Consider the following 18563-nt stretch of genomic DNA (forward strand, 5'->3'; position numbering starts at 1 on the left):
ACATTTGGTTCATTTAGGGGTCGCGAAGACAAGATTAGACAAATTACAGAGCGCAATGAGACATCTAAGCTGTCATTGTTCCTGCGCTCTGTAAGTTGATGGAACGGGGAAAAGCCCTAATAAGTGGTGCAATAGGTCGTCCTCTGTATCAATCATTTTACAGTGGTTTCCAGATCATAGATGCAGAGCGCTGGAACTGTAAACCTTCTTCCAAATATTCCCAATTGGGATTCCATCTGTCCCACTTCCGGTCTGCTTGGATGTTCGACTGAAAATTACCGCGACTCCGTATTAGGATGGATATCAAACATTCCGATCTGTCCCTAGTAGCGGAATGTGAGAAGTGTGGAAATAGCGTCCACGGCTGGAACTGCACAAGAACTTGTGAAGACGAACACTGAAATTCGTTGTCCGCAACGTGGGTAAGATAGTAGGGCAGCACATTGATCTGAAGATGGCAGTTTTTCATAAAAAGTGAAACATTTTCAGGGATATAGAATCTACTAAATTACTTGCTACTCGTGTTCGTGGGCTACACTTGAAACTAGGTGGCAGTCAGATGATAACAATTTTAAATTTGTGGCTGATTACTCTTTTTGTAAAAAAAAAAAAGTCTCACATGCAGCGATGACATTGCAATTTTTATCGCAGATGCTATTGTTCTTCATTTTACCTTCATACATGGGAAAACTATGGTAAAGAGAGTATGGTTAGGTCATGTCGATGAGAAGTGTGTAACCACATACAGCTGGAACACGTAGCTGCTCATTTGAGGCAACACGCTGTCGTATCTCTTTCTGTAACCAATCACAAAGCAACACACCGGCAACGTGGTCTTTAGTCTTTGGTTGGCGTAATAGAAACGCTCCGCATAATGGTACAGAAGCGTGTGTAAAGCAAAGTGAAATGTGTTTCGATTAATAGTACTTGCGAAAATTAGTTTTAGTGTCTTTCGTCGCAGTGGTTCTTCGTTTGCTTGAGTAATTAAAGATCTAGGTATGTTATGTTCACCATGCGGCTGCAGACCATGCAGATGTCAAGTGTGTCGTCTGTTTAGAATTTAAACGCCTTATGTTTAAGAATTTTGTAGTAAATTAGACTGAAATTGTGCTGTAATTTGTACAACTAATGAGTACTGAATGTGAATCCTAACTGCTTTTCATGTAACTGGTTATTTTGAGAAATTCATTTGAAATGTCATGTTCTTACAACGTCCTACTGTTTGAGTGACAGGTACTAACAGAACCCTTTTCATATTGAACTAAGGCGATTGTTGGGAGTCGTGTATTGTGGTTGTCGTGTTGCGCCCTCCAGAAATGAAGTCTCTATACTGATTGAAATAGATTTTTGAAAGATGAACTATTTTGTTTACAGAAATACTGCTTTCAAATTTTCGTATCGGGAGGGAAACTTATTGTCATAAAATATTTGCAGCTAAAATATTTTTTTATTTTAGAACTGCTGTAAATGTTGAGTACTGTGCTTCCAATAAGACATCAAAAGTCTGAAGGTTCTTTACTAGGAACGGGTAATCGCATATTTAAAATTTCATTACACAATAACAATAAGAACAGAACTGACAGTGTTTCTGTGACAATGGCCAGGGTTACTTTCATGAACAGCAAATTCAGGCTTTTATCCGTATTTGAAAAATTCAGTTTGTCAAGCGTGTCAATAAAACATTTGTATAACTTTAAATTTATGAATGTCATGCAAGTGCTAATCGTCTTGTATTATAGAGGAGTGTTTTTGACAGTTTTGATATGACTGTCAGTGGGAGATATTTATTCTCCTCCAAGTACGTATTCTGCTGTGTTTTTCCAGAATTTTGTGTGTACATGACTGATAACGGAGACTCCCGAAATTTTGAAATATTTCAAATTGTTAAGGCACCATAGGTCGTTATTTAGCCCTCTTAGTAATTTCGAAGTGTGCACTTTAGTTGTACAATGAGTGCACAGCTGCACTATAAGATGTTGCTCCTGCTGATGTAAGATATTAGTGCAGGTGTAATTCATTCAGCCAGTGACAGTGAAGTAATTGTACTTATTTTGTTTAATGCTTTCTTGAATTTAGTTTGTTTAACATAAACTACACAGCTTCTGATTAAACTACTAAGGGAGCTATTGGTATAGGTGCACACTAGAATAAGATGATTATCTGTGCTATTATGTTTAGAGGCAATATGTTAAATGGAATCATTGGCCAGGTATGGATCTGATAGCATGTTGAATGTTTTATTGTAAATTTATACTTTTTCCACATTTTGCAGTTGCAGCATCTTCAGTAAAGTTAATGTGTGATGTGTAAAATTTTTTTATAGTGTTGAAAGCAAAGTTTGCTATGAAGTTTGTGCTCTTATATAAAAGGTCCATTATGGCTGCATAACTGATAACTGCATAGTTGCTTAAAAATATTCTGTTAAATACATTCCTGCTGTTGGGTTGACGGTAACCATCATGAAATGAAAATTCTTGTATTTGTCATTTGCTACAAAAATCTATGCCAGTCATAAAAAAAAAAATGTTTTATACTTGTCGTTAGACCAGAAATGGATGACCAGTCCCACTCACTTCTTAAAGTACACTCTACCTTTGCCAAAAATCTTGGTTTACCATGTAGTGTTTTGCAAGAGGTGGCACCTGCTACATGTCCTCACTAAAATGCCCTTAGAGCTGGTGTGCAACATTTTCGCATGGGTTTCATGAGCCAATCACAACTCCTATTGTAAAGTTTTTGTCTTGAGGTTAAAAGAGCCATACTTCACAGTAATTTTCATGTAAAATATTTCTGTAGGTTTCCTTGGTTCGAGTACTAATTTTATATTGAAGCCTTCAATATCAGTTTTCCAACTTGCAAACAGTCACCTAGACCTTGGGTTATGCTAAAGATCAGTTTGGTGGCACAATCTACATTCTAAAATTTAACATAGGCTTTTCACTGTTCAGTTCTGTTTGTTTGCTTATGTATGACATCACATGCCACAGTACTATTGCATCATGGATCTAAGTTGGCATCCAGTGTCAGTAGTTCCAGTTGACATTTCTGTACTACTCTTCTCAGCTCTTCCACTTAATGTCATTTCTGAACACTGCCATTTTATATTTAATTACCGCTGCTTAAAACGTTTTTGGTGCTATCAGTTCCTTGCGCAGGGTAAGTAATACATTATATTTATTAATGTCTTCTCTTGCAACATAGTTGCATTAATCTACATCATATGGACAAGCCACCTTTTAGTGTGACAGAGCATATATTTTGTACCATACAACATTCTACCTTCCAATTCCTTTTGCATGTAATATGTGGGCAGAATGACTGTCAACAGACCTCTGTGCAACAAAATTTTTTTCTCCAATGTTTGGAAAGAGTTTTGACTCTTATTGGGTTATACAGTCATGTAAACACTAAGCCTGTATGTGACACACAACCATGTACCTATACAATCATTGCCTCAAAAATTTTCAATGTTTTTGTGACACTCTTCAGTTGACTAAACAAATCTGTGACAAATTATCTCTTGGAATTCTTTGTAGGGGCTTTCTTTATGTTAATTTAAATTAAGAACTATGAAACGGTACCCAAGATACTGACTGACACAATATGAAAGTGTGAAGACTGATGTTTCTAACCTATATTTTATTTGCAAAACTTCAGGATGCTAGGATGCTGTGAGTTTTGATCCATTGTTAGAGTTTAAATTTCTGTGAAGCCATATAGACAAGTCTGTGTGACAAAGAAAATGTCTAGTTATTTACAATCACCTCCATTTGCCGTAGTTTGCAGGTGCCTGTAATTCTGAAGTTGGTCAATCGTGAAACCTCTCTTGGGTAAGAGTCAGGGTCAGGATGGAGCCATTATTCACTTGTTTGGCAGAGCAATGTTGCCAACTTTCATTGTCATTTGTGATCGGAAGGTAATGCAGTGTACCAGTAGTGTGTTGCAAGTGCCTTCTGAGAGGGTTCCACAGTGGAGTTGAATTGTTTCAAATCATACTGTAAATATTACCACAGAATCCATAATGTATTCAGAAGTGCAGTGCCAAAACCTCTGAATGTTCAGTGTTCGGTATAACCATTAAAATAATTTCCTAATTCTGCGGACACTACTACTTGGACTCTTAATTATAGTAGCAGGGGTAATTTTGGGATAACTAAAAATAGAACTTTTTCTCATTGCATCACATTCAGTAGCATTGCTAAATCACAATGGAACTAGCTCATTCCAAACTAACGTAGCTCTCATGCTCAGACTGTCACCACGACACGTTTCAAGAAAGTGGGTGGGAGGGGAGTGTGTATGTGGGGGTTGTATGGAAGCTGTGGTGGCATCTATAAGGCAGACTTTTATGATCTAGTGTAAATAATCTGCAATGAACATCAAATGATTCAAATTCTGGTTGTCAGGACAACCTCTTTTCTTATCCATCTTTAAGGATACAGGGTACTTTTCCAGCTCAATGTTATGTAAAAATCAACACCTATTTCTTTCAGGCACTGTTAATTTCTGTATATGTTTTACAGATTTTTTGGTTGATATCTGGTAATGCAGCACACTTTCTAAACAAATTAGAAGTATTTTGAATATTTTTTAACCTGCTTAGGTTTATTAAAAAAATTACAAAGAAATTGATGCAATTTTTTTTCCAAAATGCTTCCTCAAATTGAGGTAACATTTAATCAAATGTTATACATTTGAAGGAGACCAAATTTTTACCAGATATGCATGGCATGGTGGCTGAAGTAACAGACCTATTTAATTCCATCTTTTATGTATATTACAAGGATAAAAAAATATCACATCTTACATTTTAATTTTTATAATTTTTTTTTATAATAAAATGTTATTTTTCTATAATATAGTTGATTCTGCAATAAAGGTTAGGTCTACTACTTGAGTATGGACTATTGCAAGTTATAGAAAAAATTAGAGCAATGCTTTATAATCTTTAGGAAACATTTCTACGTGAATTCTGAAAAATACAACTTGTGGGAAATTGTGAATGAAGATAATACGTGAATTCTGAAAAATGCAACTTGTGGGAAGTTGTGAATGAAGATAAGAGTCTGATTAAACTGTGCCTCAGAACATTCCTGAAGATAGTCTTCATCCTGCAGCATTTCTTAATCGTCAAGCTTCCTCTTGGCATTCCTTTTAGCACTTCTTGCTCCTTTGTAACTTGAAGAGCAAATCTTCCAGCTTCATGCACCTGTTGTCTCACACGCAAGCAATTGATCTTCCATAAGAGAGCCACATTTTATGCCTAAATTTCTCAGAACTTCCAACCTTCCTATCACTCCATCATTGAAACATATCACTCCATCTAGTACGCAGACTTTTAATGTATTTAGTCCTACAAAAACATTCTTGAGTAATCTTTTCCATATGCAATGGTTGAAAATTTCATTTGTATTCTGAGTGCTCTCATGCAGACATTTACTAAGCACAACAGGGTCACTCAGGTCTCTAAAAATTGGTTTTATTTCATTCATAACAGGCTCAGGAAGAGAATGATGAGAGTGATGACCACTTTCTTTTGCTTTTTGGTAACCATACCAAGAATCTGCTCCTTTAGTGCAAAGTCTGTGAACAGGGTTTTCATCTGTGGACAACTTATGAAAGTAGGTGGCCCATACAGCTTTTCTCATTGCTGTAACATCATTCAGAGGTGCAGTTCATCTAATGGCCAGTCCATAATAACTCTGAAGGAGGTCTAATTCAGTTTCTGTCAGTCTGCTTAGGCCAGACAGAGATTTTCCATCAGATAGCAACTTTCCTTTCATTTCTATTTGTAGCTTCCTCAGTCTAGCACCCCATCCTCTTTTGCACATGTCCACAACACTCCAGTTTTGTTAGCAAGGTATCATCATAAACATTGAACTCATTTATTTTATTGAAAGGTACTTCATATATCTAATGTTATAAATGGGCACTGACCTCTGAAATATTTGTAGAGTTCCATCGCACTCCATACATCCACTGTAACAATCATAATTCTTAGAACACTGATGTTCAATATGTCCTTCAGTGTTACCATGGCAGGTGTGTAAGTACTTAGATAATCACTCAACGTCAACAACTTTTCCATTCACCAGAGAAGCAGCACTCACAACACCATTCAAGGAGTGATGTCCTTGACATTGCCATGTCCAATCAAGTGCAACAGCAATGTCCCTGGTTCCACTAATATTTGCAGTCCTTTAATTTACCAGCTGCTCTTCCTTTAATTCTAGGTGACGATGCCTCTATAGTTGACTCAGTTTTACGTTTTATCAGTACAGCTGGGTTTTATCACTCACTCTAGTGTGGGCGCTCTCGCACGATTTCTCAGGGTACACCCACTCCAGCGACTTTTAATTGTGACGCGGATACCAAAATAGTGTCTTTTATGGTAAAAAGTTGTGTTGGTACCTCTCTCAACGCTTTCCAGCTGGAGGTTCTTCGTCTGTAGTTGGGTGGTTGACCTTTTACCTGATCCATCAACCACTGTTGTCTGTTTTACTCTAGTCAACTATTTGCTCTGCTCCTTTTAAGTGTCCTCTATTTTGTGTTATTGCAGTGTTCATTTTAGCTCTGTACCCCTTAGTGTTCCCTCCCTCTGGGTGCAGAAGTTACGCTTTTACTGTATAGGCCTTTTACAAGTATGTCTGTTTGGAACAGGGGGCTGATTACCTTGATGTTTGGCCCCCATCAAACCCCAAAACCAACCAACCGCTAATATTTACAGTTGCTTCTACTGCATGTTTCATAGATGCTTTAGACATAACCATCAAGGCGTGTAAAAGTATTTTTATGTACTTGCCGAACCTACTGGGGGGAGGAGGAGGAAGGAGGAAGGTCCATCAAACCACAAAATGTTTGAGCAGCCTTTTTTCCTTTTCCTGTTGCATACATTGCATACACTAACTTCAAATTCACATCATATGAATTATGGCCAATGTTCGCAGTAATTTACGAGGTAATTTATAGGTCATATTCATTTGAAACCCTATAATGTATATATCAGTGTAATCAGGAAAGACTATAGAATTTAATAGTCATAAAATTTTTTGATTTTTCCACCATTTATAAGTACCCTGTATCCTTAACTATAATTATCCTTCCATTGGCTGCACGAGGTATGTTGTGAGGTTAGAGGGAAAATGTTCCGGTTGGCACACCCTGTCATAGACCTCTGTCCCTAAGTGCTTAAAAAGTAAATATGATTATGAGTGGTCAACTTGGTTTTGTGGTGTCAGGAATAGACTTGTGTAGCCAATCATGTGCCAATGAATTTCAGTGAAGCTGAACAGACAAAAGCAATGGCTTGATGAAAATAATTTTGAATGACAGTGGAATTATTGTCATAAAGACTTCATTTTTGTGTTTATGATGTAAGAGACTTAGAACAGTAATTTCCAAGAATGTTTGCCTGTCAAAGCTGGGGTCCCAAAACAATAGATATTGAATGTGCAATTCTAAATTGATCGTGTCGCTGCAACTGGTGGCACGTGTTATAAGCAGTGTTTACATTGGTCACTACGGCAATGACAAAGAAGAACGTTGGCAGAGATACTTTTAATTATGAAGGAAATTACTTGTCTCATTCATCAACAACATTATCATCATGAAAAAGTCTAATTGATGTGTATGCTACAGGAAGCATTCCCGTTTTGCCATATTGTGGGTACCCGCTGCTTAAGTCGTGCAAAAAGATGGATAAACTGTCATATGCATGAACTTCTCCTTGCAACTGCAAGTTATGGAAATATAGATAGTGAAACAAATAGAGTTGGTCTTATTCTCCTGGATGTTCTGTTAGTTCTGTATGACCCAAAATGGTTATAAATTTCGTTTCTTATTATTTAAATATCAAAATAATTTTATGAAATTTGGTGGCTTTGCCTTAAAATGCAAGGGCAGTAAGTGGTTAAAAAAGTTTTAAAATATTTTAAGTCATCTAGTCATAAACCTTAAGAGTTACATACGTTATGTTCGGGTCAATGTGACCCAACCACGATTATTCTAAAGTCAAATACTTACTGGTTGTCTCATATTTTATAGTAGTAATAATTTTCATTGTTCACACATACTATCAACATTCAAAAATCAACAAAGGTGCTGTGTTTACAAGAATGGACTTGTCATTACGACTTGTCCACTGTTTGAGTTGTTCATTGTTTCTGTTCAGTTTGTGTTCTCTATTGTTTGTGGTCAGTCTGAATTGTGACATCATGGTGATTACATCATTGACTGAAACTGAGTTGGAAAAATTCGCATCTAGATAAACAGTCTAAGGCTCACTTTCAAAGTTTGAAGATCATGTCAATAATGCATATGAAAGAGAGTGTTCTGATGACATTGACGACAGTTCACAGCCTGTTCAAACTAGTGTGCAGACTTCTATTTCTAAAAACGGGAACATAGCATGGAAATTGCAACCACCAGCACAACAAGACTGCCTACCTGCTCCGAACGTCTTCAGTAGTACTCCAGAAGTTACCAGGTATGCAAGCAGCAGAATAAGTGATGCATAAAAAGTTCATTTGAAGTATTATTTTCTACAGCACTTCAGAGTGAAATAATAGAGAAGTCAAATATTGAGGGGCAATGAGTTAATGGTAAACAATGGAAAAGCATTGATGATTCTCTTTTTCACGCATACTTAGGACTTCTATTCCTTGTGGATGTTTATCGCTCACATGAGGAATTTACAAAAAGTTTGTAGGATAAGGGTACTGGGCGGAACATATTTTGAGCAACTATGTCGCTAGAAACATTCTGTAAAAATCACACGTCTTGAGATTTGATAAGAAATCCACTAGAGAGGAAAGACGACCTACCGATCAACTCGCCACAATTCACAGTATCTGGGAGAAGTTGAAAGAAGGCCTTCTTAAACTCTATAATCCAGGGGAAAATTTGACTGTCAACAAACATCTGGTAACATTTAGAGGCCGCTGTTCATTCAAGCAGTACATCCCAAGCAAACTGGAGAAATATAGGATCAAGATATGGACTGTGTTTCACAGCAAATTTTCATATGTACTGAAAGCCCAAATTTATACAGGAAAAGAGTGGAGGAGTTCCAGAAAATTATGGAATGATAGTAGTTTCTGATCTTACCTGTGATTTGCTAGGTTGGAATGTAACGTGACAATTTCTTTGTCATACAATTTGGGCAGCTGCTCCTGAAAAGGAAACTGACAATGTTAAGAATCTTATGTAAAAATTAACCATAGGTTCCACAAAATATGACCAACAGGGAGTGTCTAGCTCTTTCATTTACTTAACAAATGACACTACAGTGCTCAGTCATATTCCTAAGAGAAATAAGAGTGTTGTACTAATGAGCACTCTCCAAAAGTGATTTTAGATTATAATTGAATCAAAGAGGCTGTAGACACTCTTGATCCTCCAATAGGTACACATATATACAAACGAAAAACCAGTAGATGGCCCATGATAGTTTTCTACAGTAGTCTTGATGTTGCTGCTTATAATGCATATTTCTTATGGACTTCGATTGAGCCTAACTGGAATGCAAGAAAATTGACTAGAAGGAGAGTATTTTGAGAGCAACTTGGAAAGTCACTGGTTGCGGAGCACATTACATCAAGGAAGCATTTTCCAAGAATGGAAGATTCTTTGAGAATGGTCAGGAGCTTCCAAGACCCTAAGGGGAGTGGCAGGTTGGGCTAAATCAGGATCAACAAGAAACTCTACTAAATGTGCATGCTGTAAGTTCTGTCCTTCAAGCAATGGCAATGAATCAAATATGTTGTGTAGAAAGTGTAATAAACATGTATTCAAAAGGCACATCACTTCCTTATGTAAACTGCAGTGAGTAAGAAGGAAAGAAAGTAACGTGGGCAGACAGACAGATGGTTGCTGAGAATGGCTTTTTGATGGAAATGTCTGTTGTTCCTGATACATGCTGCATGAATATTAAGATAATACATTTTCTTTAGTGAGGTTCCATATATCATTACCATCACTATGATCATTAACAACATACTGTAATATAACAACAATGTCGATGGCTTGCAACTGTACGAAAAATGTGTGAGTAGAAGTTTTTTCAGCATCTTATTATGTCGGGCCTTATTGGCCCAGACAGTATATTTGTGTGGTAAAAGTGAACAGGACAGCAGAGTTAATAGATATGTTCACTGATTTCCACAGTTTTGATGTTTCGCGTGTGGTCACTGCAATCGTCAGAACACGTGGACTCTACACAATGGTTCATGAACTCGTGGTTGAATCCTTCTGGTCTTAGTGTCTTGTAGGATTGGGACCCATCGTAATCACTTTGCTACTGGGCAGTATAAAGTACTTTTTCAAACCAACTAAAGTTACCTTGTCTCTGACTGAGTGAGGTGGCACAGTGGTTAGCACACTGGACTCTTGATTCAGGAGGATGATAGTTCAAACCCATCTATGGCCATCCTGATTTAGGTTTTCTGTGATTTCCCTAAATCATTTCAAGCAAATGCCAGGATGGTTCCTTTGAAAGGGCATGGCCGATTTCCTTCTCCATCCTTGTGCTCCATCTCTAATGACCTCATTGTCAGTGGAACGTTAAACACTAAACTACTACTACTACTACTACTACTCCTACTCCTCCTCCTCCTCCTCCTCCTCCTCCTCCTCCTCTCTGGAGAACACTCTTACCACAAAGCACTTCTGGGACTCAGGTTGTATACCACTGAATACCCAAATATGTTACATTTCATTTTTTAAAGGTCGTCCTCTCTGGGTTTTCCTTCTTGCTTTGTGTGTCTCATCTGCTTCAACAACTTTATTTGGTCCACCGCTCAGTACACTGTTGTTCGTCACTATTACATAACAGACTTCTAAGAAAAACCAGAAATAGTTGCACATGGTATTGGTAGGTAACTCACTTTCTGATGCTGTTGCTTACAGGGCGTACTCTCTAATCCAGCGAGCTACAAGAACTGTGGTACGGACTGATAATTTTGAATGGTCAAACCATGTATTTTTCCTGATAGTCATTCTTGTATCACAGTTTTGACAGTGAAATTGTAAAGGTATTTCACTATTTCAGCTGTTCTTATGAACTTTTATAGACTTCGCCCCATCGCATACCTACACGCTCTCTCCTTTAGTCATCAGTTAGTTGTCCATATTTCCATCAGAAGTTCAAACTATTCTCTATATTACATAAGCATGGAATTAGATTCTTCTCCTTCAGGCGAGTGGTGGAAGAAACTTCCTAACATCCAAACCTCCAGATGTTAAGACATTCAGATCGGTACCGAACACTGTGTTTTGATACAGTATCAACCGGAACACCGATTTAATTCGTGTTGTGTGCTGTCATTCAGTAGAAGGTGCGTAGATGATTATTAAAAGTAACACTAGAACTACAGAGTATAGCTAAACTGTATCTGTGAGCTATGAATGTGAAGATCCGCTGTGAGTGAATTGGTAGTGTCAGATCGTTGTACTAAAGTTTGAGATTTCGAAACCCACTGGGGGCGGTCTTTTATCAGTTTACATGTGAAAGTGTTATGTGGGAGATCATTTTTCTGACATGTAAAAGAATGTTTTGGAGTTTTTAGCACTGTTCTTTTGGCAGTCTGCTTTAGATTGACTAGTTGAAAGTAAAAAACCTGTAGCGTACATTTGTATAGGTAGGTCTGGTGTTGTGTATACAAATGTATGCTATAGGTTTGCTTCTTCCAACTAATGAATCGAAAGCATACTGCTAAAAGAACAGTGCTAAAAACTCTGAATCATTCTTGTACATGTCGGGGAAAATGTTCTCCCACACAACAATTTCACATGTAAACTGTTAAAAAAAGCCATAATTGAGCTTCGAACTAAAAATCTCTAGTATGATGATCTGGAGCTCTATCAACTCACCTGCCGGTGATAATGACAGATGCAGTTCACAGATACTCTTTTTCCTGCATTCCACAGTTCTGGTGTTACCTTTTAATTACCATTGACACGTGTTCTGCTGGGCAACAGCACAAACTGAATTGGTGTTCTGGTTGGTACTCTATTGGCACACAATGTTTCGCACCAATCTTAGTGTCTGACATCTGGAGGTTTGGGTGTAAGACACCAGACGTCCCAACTCACTGCCGTCGTGAATCATATAGTTTTTCGTGGCAACTCTCAAATAATGTATCATACTTCCCCTCCCTCCCACCACCACCACCACCACCACCACATTCATGTGAGAATTAAGTTTGATATCACATCAGTTCGCAGATTTAACTTGGTGCTATAGCTACATTTTGGCCATTACATTTAGGCCTAAATGATGACTATGCAGTTCCCAGTCAAATGCTTGGCAGAGAGGCTAAAACCGCTTCGGCTATTTCTCTACCCTCTCAAATAACTTGTGGAAAAACTGAGCAACAGATTTTTTTTTTTTTTTTTTTTTTTTTTTTTTTTTTTTTTTTTTTTTTTTTTTTTTTTTTTTTGAGAGATCAAATTCCTATTTTATTAATACAGTCATTTCTCTCTGTGTAGGTGGGAGTTAGCAAAATATTTTAGCATTTGGAGGAGAATGTTGGTGATTGAAATTTCACGAGCATCTCTCACTGCAGTGAAAAATATCTTTGTTTGAATGACTGCCACCCCAACTTGTGTAACATCTCTGTGACTCACTCTCATGTGTTCCACAATAATACAAAATGACTCGCCCTCGATTCAACTTGAGTGCTCTTCGCCAATTGTATCTGGTTAGAATATTGTACTATGCAGAAATCCTCCAGATGACAGTCAAAGACAGTATAAGCAAGCTCATTAGTATATTTGTTACATTTTCTAAATTCTGCCGGTAGTATTTCGTGTCCGGAATGAAATTTTCACTCTGCAGCGGAGTGTGCACTGACATGAAACTTCCTGGTAGGTTAAAACTGTGTGCCAGACCGAGACTCAAGCTCGGGACTTTTGCCTTTCGCGGGCAAGTGCTCTACCATCTGGGCTACCCCAAGCATGACTCACGCCCTGTCCTCACAGCTCCAGTTCAGCCAGTACCTCGTCTCCTACCGTCCAAACTTCACAGAAGCTCTCTTGCAAAACTCCCAGGAAGTTTCATATAGCACACTCCGTTGCTGAGTGAAAGTCTCATTCTGGAAACCTCCCCCAGGCTGTGGCTAAGCCATATTATCTCCACATTATCCTCTCTTCGAGGAGTGCTGGTTCTGCTTGGTTCGCAGGAGAGCTTCTGTGAAGTTTGTAAGGTAGGAGATGTACTGGCAGAACTGGAGCTGTAAGGACGGGATGTGAGTCGTGCTTGGGTAGCTCAGCTGGTAGAGCACTTGCCGCGAAAGGCAAAGGTCCCGAGTTCGAGTTTTGGTCCAGTGTGCAGTTTTAATCTGCCAGGAAGTTTCAGTATTTTGTGTGTTGATGTACTGTTGTTGTTCCCGATATTTAACTTTTTTTTGCGTGTTTATGGTTGCAGGTTTTGTGTGAGTGTGGTTCTTCTCTCTCTCTCTCTCTCTCTCTCTCTCTCTCTCTCTCTCTCTCTCTCTCTCTCTGCGTGTGTTCTGCAGCAGCAGCAGTTGTGGGTCATTACATGGAAATTAAAGGTTTTGTTATATTCGTAACACTTCCTGTCCCTTTGTTTAGTTTCAGATTGACACAGCGCTTGTATTCAGATCTGTTTTTAATTTCATGTTAATGCTTGAAACTAAATGGTGCAAATGTTACATCCTTCATAATCATGGCTCTTAGTGATTGTTCAAAAAATGGTTCAAATGACTCTGAGCACTATGGGACTCAACTGCTGAGGTCATCAGTCCCCTAGAACTTAGAACTACTTAAACCTAACTAACCTAAGGATCACACACACATCCATGCCCGAGCAGGATTCGAACCTGCGACCGCAGCGGTCGCGCGGCAGTGATTGTTGGAGGGAACATTAAAAACATTTAAAAATTGAACTAGACTGCCCATCTGATAACTAATACCTTTCAGTTCCAGTGATGCGGCTGCTGGTGGCCATTTCCGTTGTGCTGTCACTTCTGCACACAGTGCAACATGCAGACGGCATAGCTGTGATGAGTGTGGATTTGGGCTCCGAATGGATGAAGATTGCTATTGTATCGGTAAGTTTCCTGACACTTGTCATGTGCTATTGGTTTCTTTTGTGTAGTTACTCTCCCAAAGTAAGTAAAGTAACCCCCTTTTTACGCTTTTCAGCAGATTAATTTAGAAAAGTGTAAAATTCAGGAAAGGTAGGAAACAAGGCAAGCAAAAATTATTGTATTGCTATTACTGTTGTTCTCTTTATATTGTTCAACATATCTAATTTAAAAAAAAATTTAAATTTTGCTTATTTAAAAATCCGAAATAAATGTTTTTGCTTCTTTCTAAAGGCAATTAGCTCTACTCTTTCGTGAAACTATATGAAAAAGATGTATGTGTTGTACTCAGAGACTTATTAGTGATAATCGTTATAAAATTACAGTAAATAAAACTTGCGACACAATACTGGTTAAAACACTAAAGTTGTCAGTCTTTGTGAACAGAGAATGGGCACACAATCTACAGCTTGTTGCCTTCATGGAGGTATCTCTGTTCGGGACATCCTGAGAGAGAGAGAGAGAGAGAGAGAGAGAGAGAGAGAGAGAGAGGGAGAGCGCGCAAAGAGAGAGAGAGAGGGAGAGCGCGCAAAGAGAGAGAGAGAGAGAGAGGGAGAGCGCGCAAAGAGAGAGAGAGAGGGAGAGAGAGAGAGAGAGAGCGCAAAAATTCCCATCGTGTTAAGAAGCATCCTGAGGAAGAATGTTAACATCTGATATCAGGTCATACCAACCTAGGAGTGCACACATAATACGAAAGTAACAATTCGTGAAAGTTCATTATAGAGATGGCTGTCTTCAAAAGCGGAGTTTATTTGTATAAATGATTGTGAAAATAAATTAAAGGTGTTATAACTCAATGTATTGAGCAGAAGATATAACGCAATAATCAGAAGGAAAATTGTTACTAGAGTCACTATTGTAAGATCATGATTACCATTAAGGCAGTGATGCAGCATACGTTCCTACCCTTCCAAAAACCGTGAACCTGTAATATAGGCAGTCGTGTCCCAACTCACTGACAGTGAAAATCTTGCTTGTCGTACTATTGCTATGTTACATGATCAATATCTTTGTGTATGTGTAGTCTGCATTTTGTGCTTTATGCCAAGGCTGACTTTGAGAAGGAAGACGATACTTTTTGCAGAAACCTGTAGAAAATAAATGTTAAAGGTAATGGTAATAATGTCCAAGAAAACTTAAAATGTGAAAAATGTTGTAACACTGAATTGTTAATGATGGGGAAGCATTGTTTTGGACTAACAAGACTTCTGCTTGGACCAAAAAAAATGAACTTAAATAGCAGGAACATATAAAATATGGGAATGTAAAAACTTGGTTTTACTGTACTTGGAAACTGATCATCTTTTTGTATTTTCACACATTAATGAACGCTACAAAATAAAGGGTGCAACTGTGCTAGTGTCCTTTATTGGTTGCTGCTTCCTCTCGACAGATCCTGTCATACTTGCAAATTTCCTGTTAGAGGGGGCATTCTAAAATTTCTCAGCCCAGTGCAAGACTAACACAAGAATGATCAGAACACTATGATGTGCGAGATGCACAACTAATGCTGTTATGTTGTGCAATAAAACTGCAGCAATAAAACATAAACCAGAGAATAACACCAAAATAAAACACTGTTCCAAAGGAAACACGCCATTTACATCATCAAAACACGTTGTGTGCCCAAGTGTCTGCAGACAGCAAAATGATGAAGACTATGCAGTAGTTCGTAGCTAAAAACTGCTTTCCATGAGTGTGATGTCACAATTGTCTACATTTCTAACAGGTTGTGGGAAATATTGCGAATGGGTTTTGAAAAATGTTAATTTTAAAGTAAGTTTCCTTTTACGCAAGGCGAATTCTATTATGTGTGAGAATGTGTGATGAATTCCTTGAATCATGGAGCATTTACTTTCATTCAAAACTTAACACTGGGGACCAGCCACTTAGAAAAATTGAGGGCCCAGAAGACCAACCATTTATGTCATTAATTAAAATTTTACTGGCACATTTGTGTTTGATATGTCCTAAACAGCAGCACATGCTAAATAGACCCACACTTCATTGTTATTTTCTTATATTTATTTTAGTTCCTTCTTATTTTCTCATATTTATTTTAGTTCCTTCATAGATTACAAACTATGAAATAATGATGGCAAAGGATGTAATTGTCATAAAAAAGTGCTTGATGGAATATTTATTCACCCAGATACACTATATGCACTATGAAATGTTGGGTACAAAGCAGTGAAATTTGATTTTGCTTGGTAGAAATATTCAGCTGCTGCAGTTTAAGCTATGCTCATAGGAATCTGCCTAATGACACCCTTGCAAAAAAGCAAAAAAATTTTGATGAGCAATATTATATGTGAAAGCTTAGCTTTTCTTGTAGCTATACTGCATGTATATTAATTTAAACCATTAACTTTCCCTATGCTACTTACCAGTGGTGCTGCTGCTGGCTGACTTATCACAGGCCCTGTGTTCTGAATGTCTGCTGGCTGGCGAAATCATGTAACATGAGTTATGATTGGCGGACAAAAGCACATTGTAGTCTCGACTTCAGTGCTTCAGAAGCTACAGAGATATATTTGTGGAATTTGTATTTATACGTCCATAATATGTTAATATGCAGTGTACATGTTGCTGCGCATCGAAGATCTTTCCAGAATGCATTACTTTTTTTTGTTGCATCGTTTAGTTTCCTTAAGTGCCGGGTTGTTCCGCATAGCTGTGTAAAACCTTTACCATTCTGAGGATTTGTATGTTCTACAGCTGCAATGGGAAGCATATTGTCACTTAACACGGAAAAAAATGTTGTTTCATTTGAGGAAAAGTGTATTTTTAACCGGGAAATCCAGGAACTTTTTTCTTGTCTGCATATATACCTTGTGGGAGGATTGGAATGGGCTACATTAAGCCTCGTGAGACTAGTTGAGTGGCAACAGACTGGGAAAACTGACAGCGGACGGGAGAGCTATGTGCTGACTGCCCCTCCATACTGCATCCAGTGAAAATGTTAGTGAAGGATGACATGACAGTCAGTATAGAGGGGGCCTGCCAGGTCCTGTGCATGGAGTTTACATTTATGTTATGCCAAGTGGATAATGTGGTCTTTCAACCAATGTGGAGGATGTCAGGAAGCCAATTCACCTGACTTTACAATGGAGAAATTTCACATTATTGGATTCAATTATCATTGATAAAAGGTGTGAAAGATCATAGATGTTGCAAAGGTATCTGTAGGCTGTGCCCATCGCAGTTTACATTCAGTTTTGTGTACAGTATCAGTTTAAGCTGATCTTCACAGAGGTCGGCTTCTACCAGTTTTTCCATTTGTCTGTAAAGAATTCGCGTTAGTATTTTGCAGCTGTGACTTATTAAACTGATAGTTTGGTAATTTTCACATCTGTCAACACTTGCTTTCTTTGGGATTGGAACTATTATATTCTTCTTGAAGTCTGAGGGTATTTTGCCTGTCTCATACATCTTGCTCACCAGATGGTAGTGTGTTGTCAGGACTGGCTCTCCCAAGGCCGTCAGTAGTTCTAATGGAATGTTGTCTACTCCCGGGGCCTTGTTTCGACTCAGGTCTTTCAGTGCTCTGTCAAACTCTTCACGCAGTATCTTATCTCCCATTTCATCTTCATCTACATCCTCTTCCATTTCCATAGTATTGCCTTCAAGTACATCGCTCTTGTATATACACTCTATATACTCCTTCCACCTTTCTGCTTTCCCTTCTTTGCTTAGAACTGGGTTTCCATCTGAGCTCTTGATATTCATACAAGTGGCTCTCTTTTCTCCAAAGGTCTCTTTAATTTTCCTGTAGACAGTAGCTATCCTACCCCTCGTGAGATAAGCCTCTACATCCTTACATTTGTCCTCTAGCCATCCCTGCTTAGCCATTTTGCCCTTCCTGTTGATCTCATATTTGAGACGTTTGTATTCCTTTCTGCCTGCTTCGTTTACTGCATATTTATATTTTATCCTTTCATCAATTAAATTCAATATTTCTCCTGTTACCCAAGGATTTCTACTAGCCCTCGTCTTTTTACCTACTTGATCCTCTGCTGCCTTCACTACTTCATCACTCAGAGCTATCCATTCTTCTTCTACTGTATTTATTTCCCCCATTCCTGTCAATTGTTTCCTTATGCTCTCCCTGAAACTCTGTATGACCTCTGGTTTAATCAGTTTATCCAGGTCCCATCTCCTTAAATTCCCACCTTTTTGCAGTTTCTTTCGTTTTAATCTACAGTTCATAACCAATAGATTGTGGTCAGAGTCCACATCTGCCCCTGGAAATGTCTTACAATTTAAAACCTGGTTCCTAAATCTGTCTTACCATTATATAATCTATCTGAAACCTGTCAGTATCTCCAGACTTCTTCCATGTATACAACCTTCTTTCATGATTCTTGAACCAAGTGTTAGCTATGATTAAGTTGTGCTCTGTGCAAAATTCTACCAGGCAGCTTCCTCTTTCATTTCTTCCCCCCAATCCTACTACTA

General features: G+C 38.2%; 1 protein-coding gene across 3 annotated transcripts in view; it reads left to right on the forward strand.

Moving 5' to 3' along the window:
* The first annotated feature begins 711 nt into the window (after nt 1-711).
* Nucleotides 712-18563, forward strand: part of LOC124550935 (hypoxia up-regulated protein 1) — a 99177-nt gene continuing 81325 nt past the window's right edge. Inside the window, exons 1-2 of one of the 3 annotated variants that reach the window (XM_047125742.1) lie at nt 712-996; nt 13939-14069. In XM_047125742.1, the coding sequence (XP_046981698.1) occupies nt 13947-14069 (123 nt within the window). In that variant the 5' untranslated portion in view covers nt 712-996; nt 13939-13946. The remainder of the gene's footprint in view (nt 997-13938; nt 14070-18563) is intronic. The other 2 variants (XM_047125741.1, XM_047125743.1) reach the window with 2 other exon arrangements.

The sequence above is a fragment of the Schistocerca americana genome, chromosome 9 (assembly GCF_021461395.2).
Source record: "Schistocerca americana isolate TAMUIC-IGC-003095 chromosome 9, iqSchAmer2.1, whole genome shotgun sequence".
NCBI lineage: Eukaryota > Metazoa > Arthropoda > Insecta > Orthoptera > Acrididae > Schistocerca > Schistocerca americana.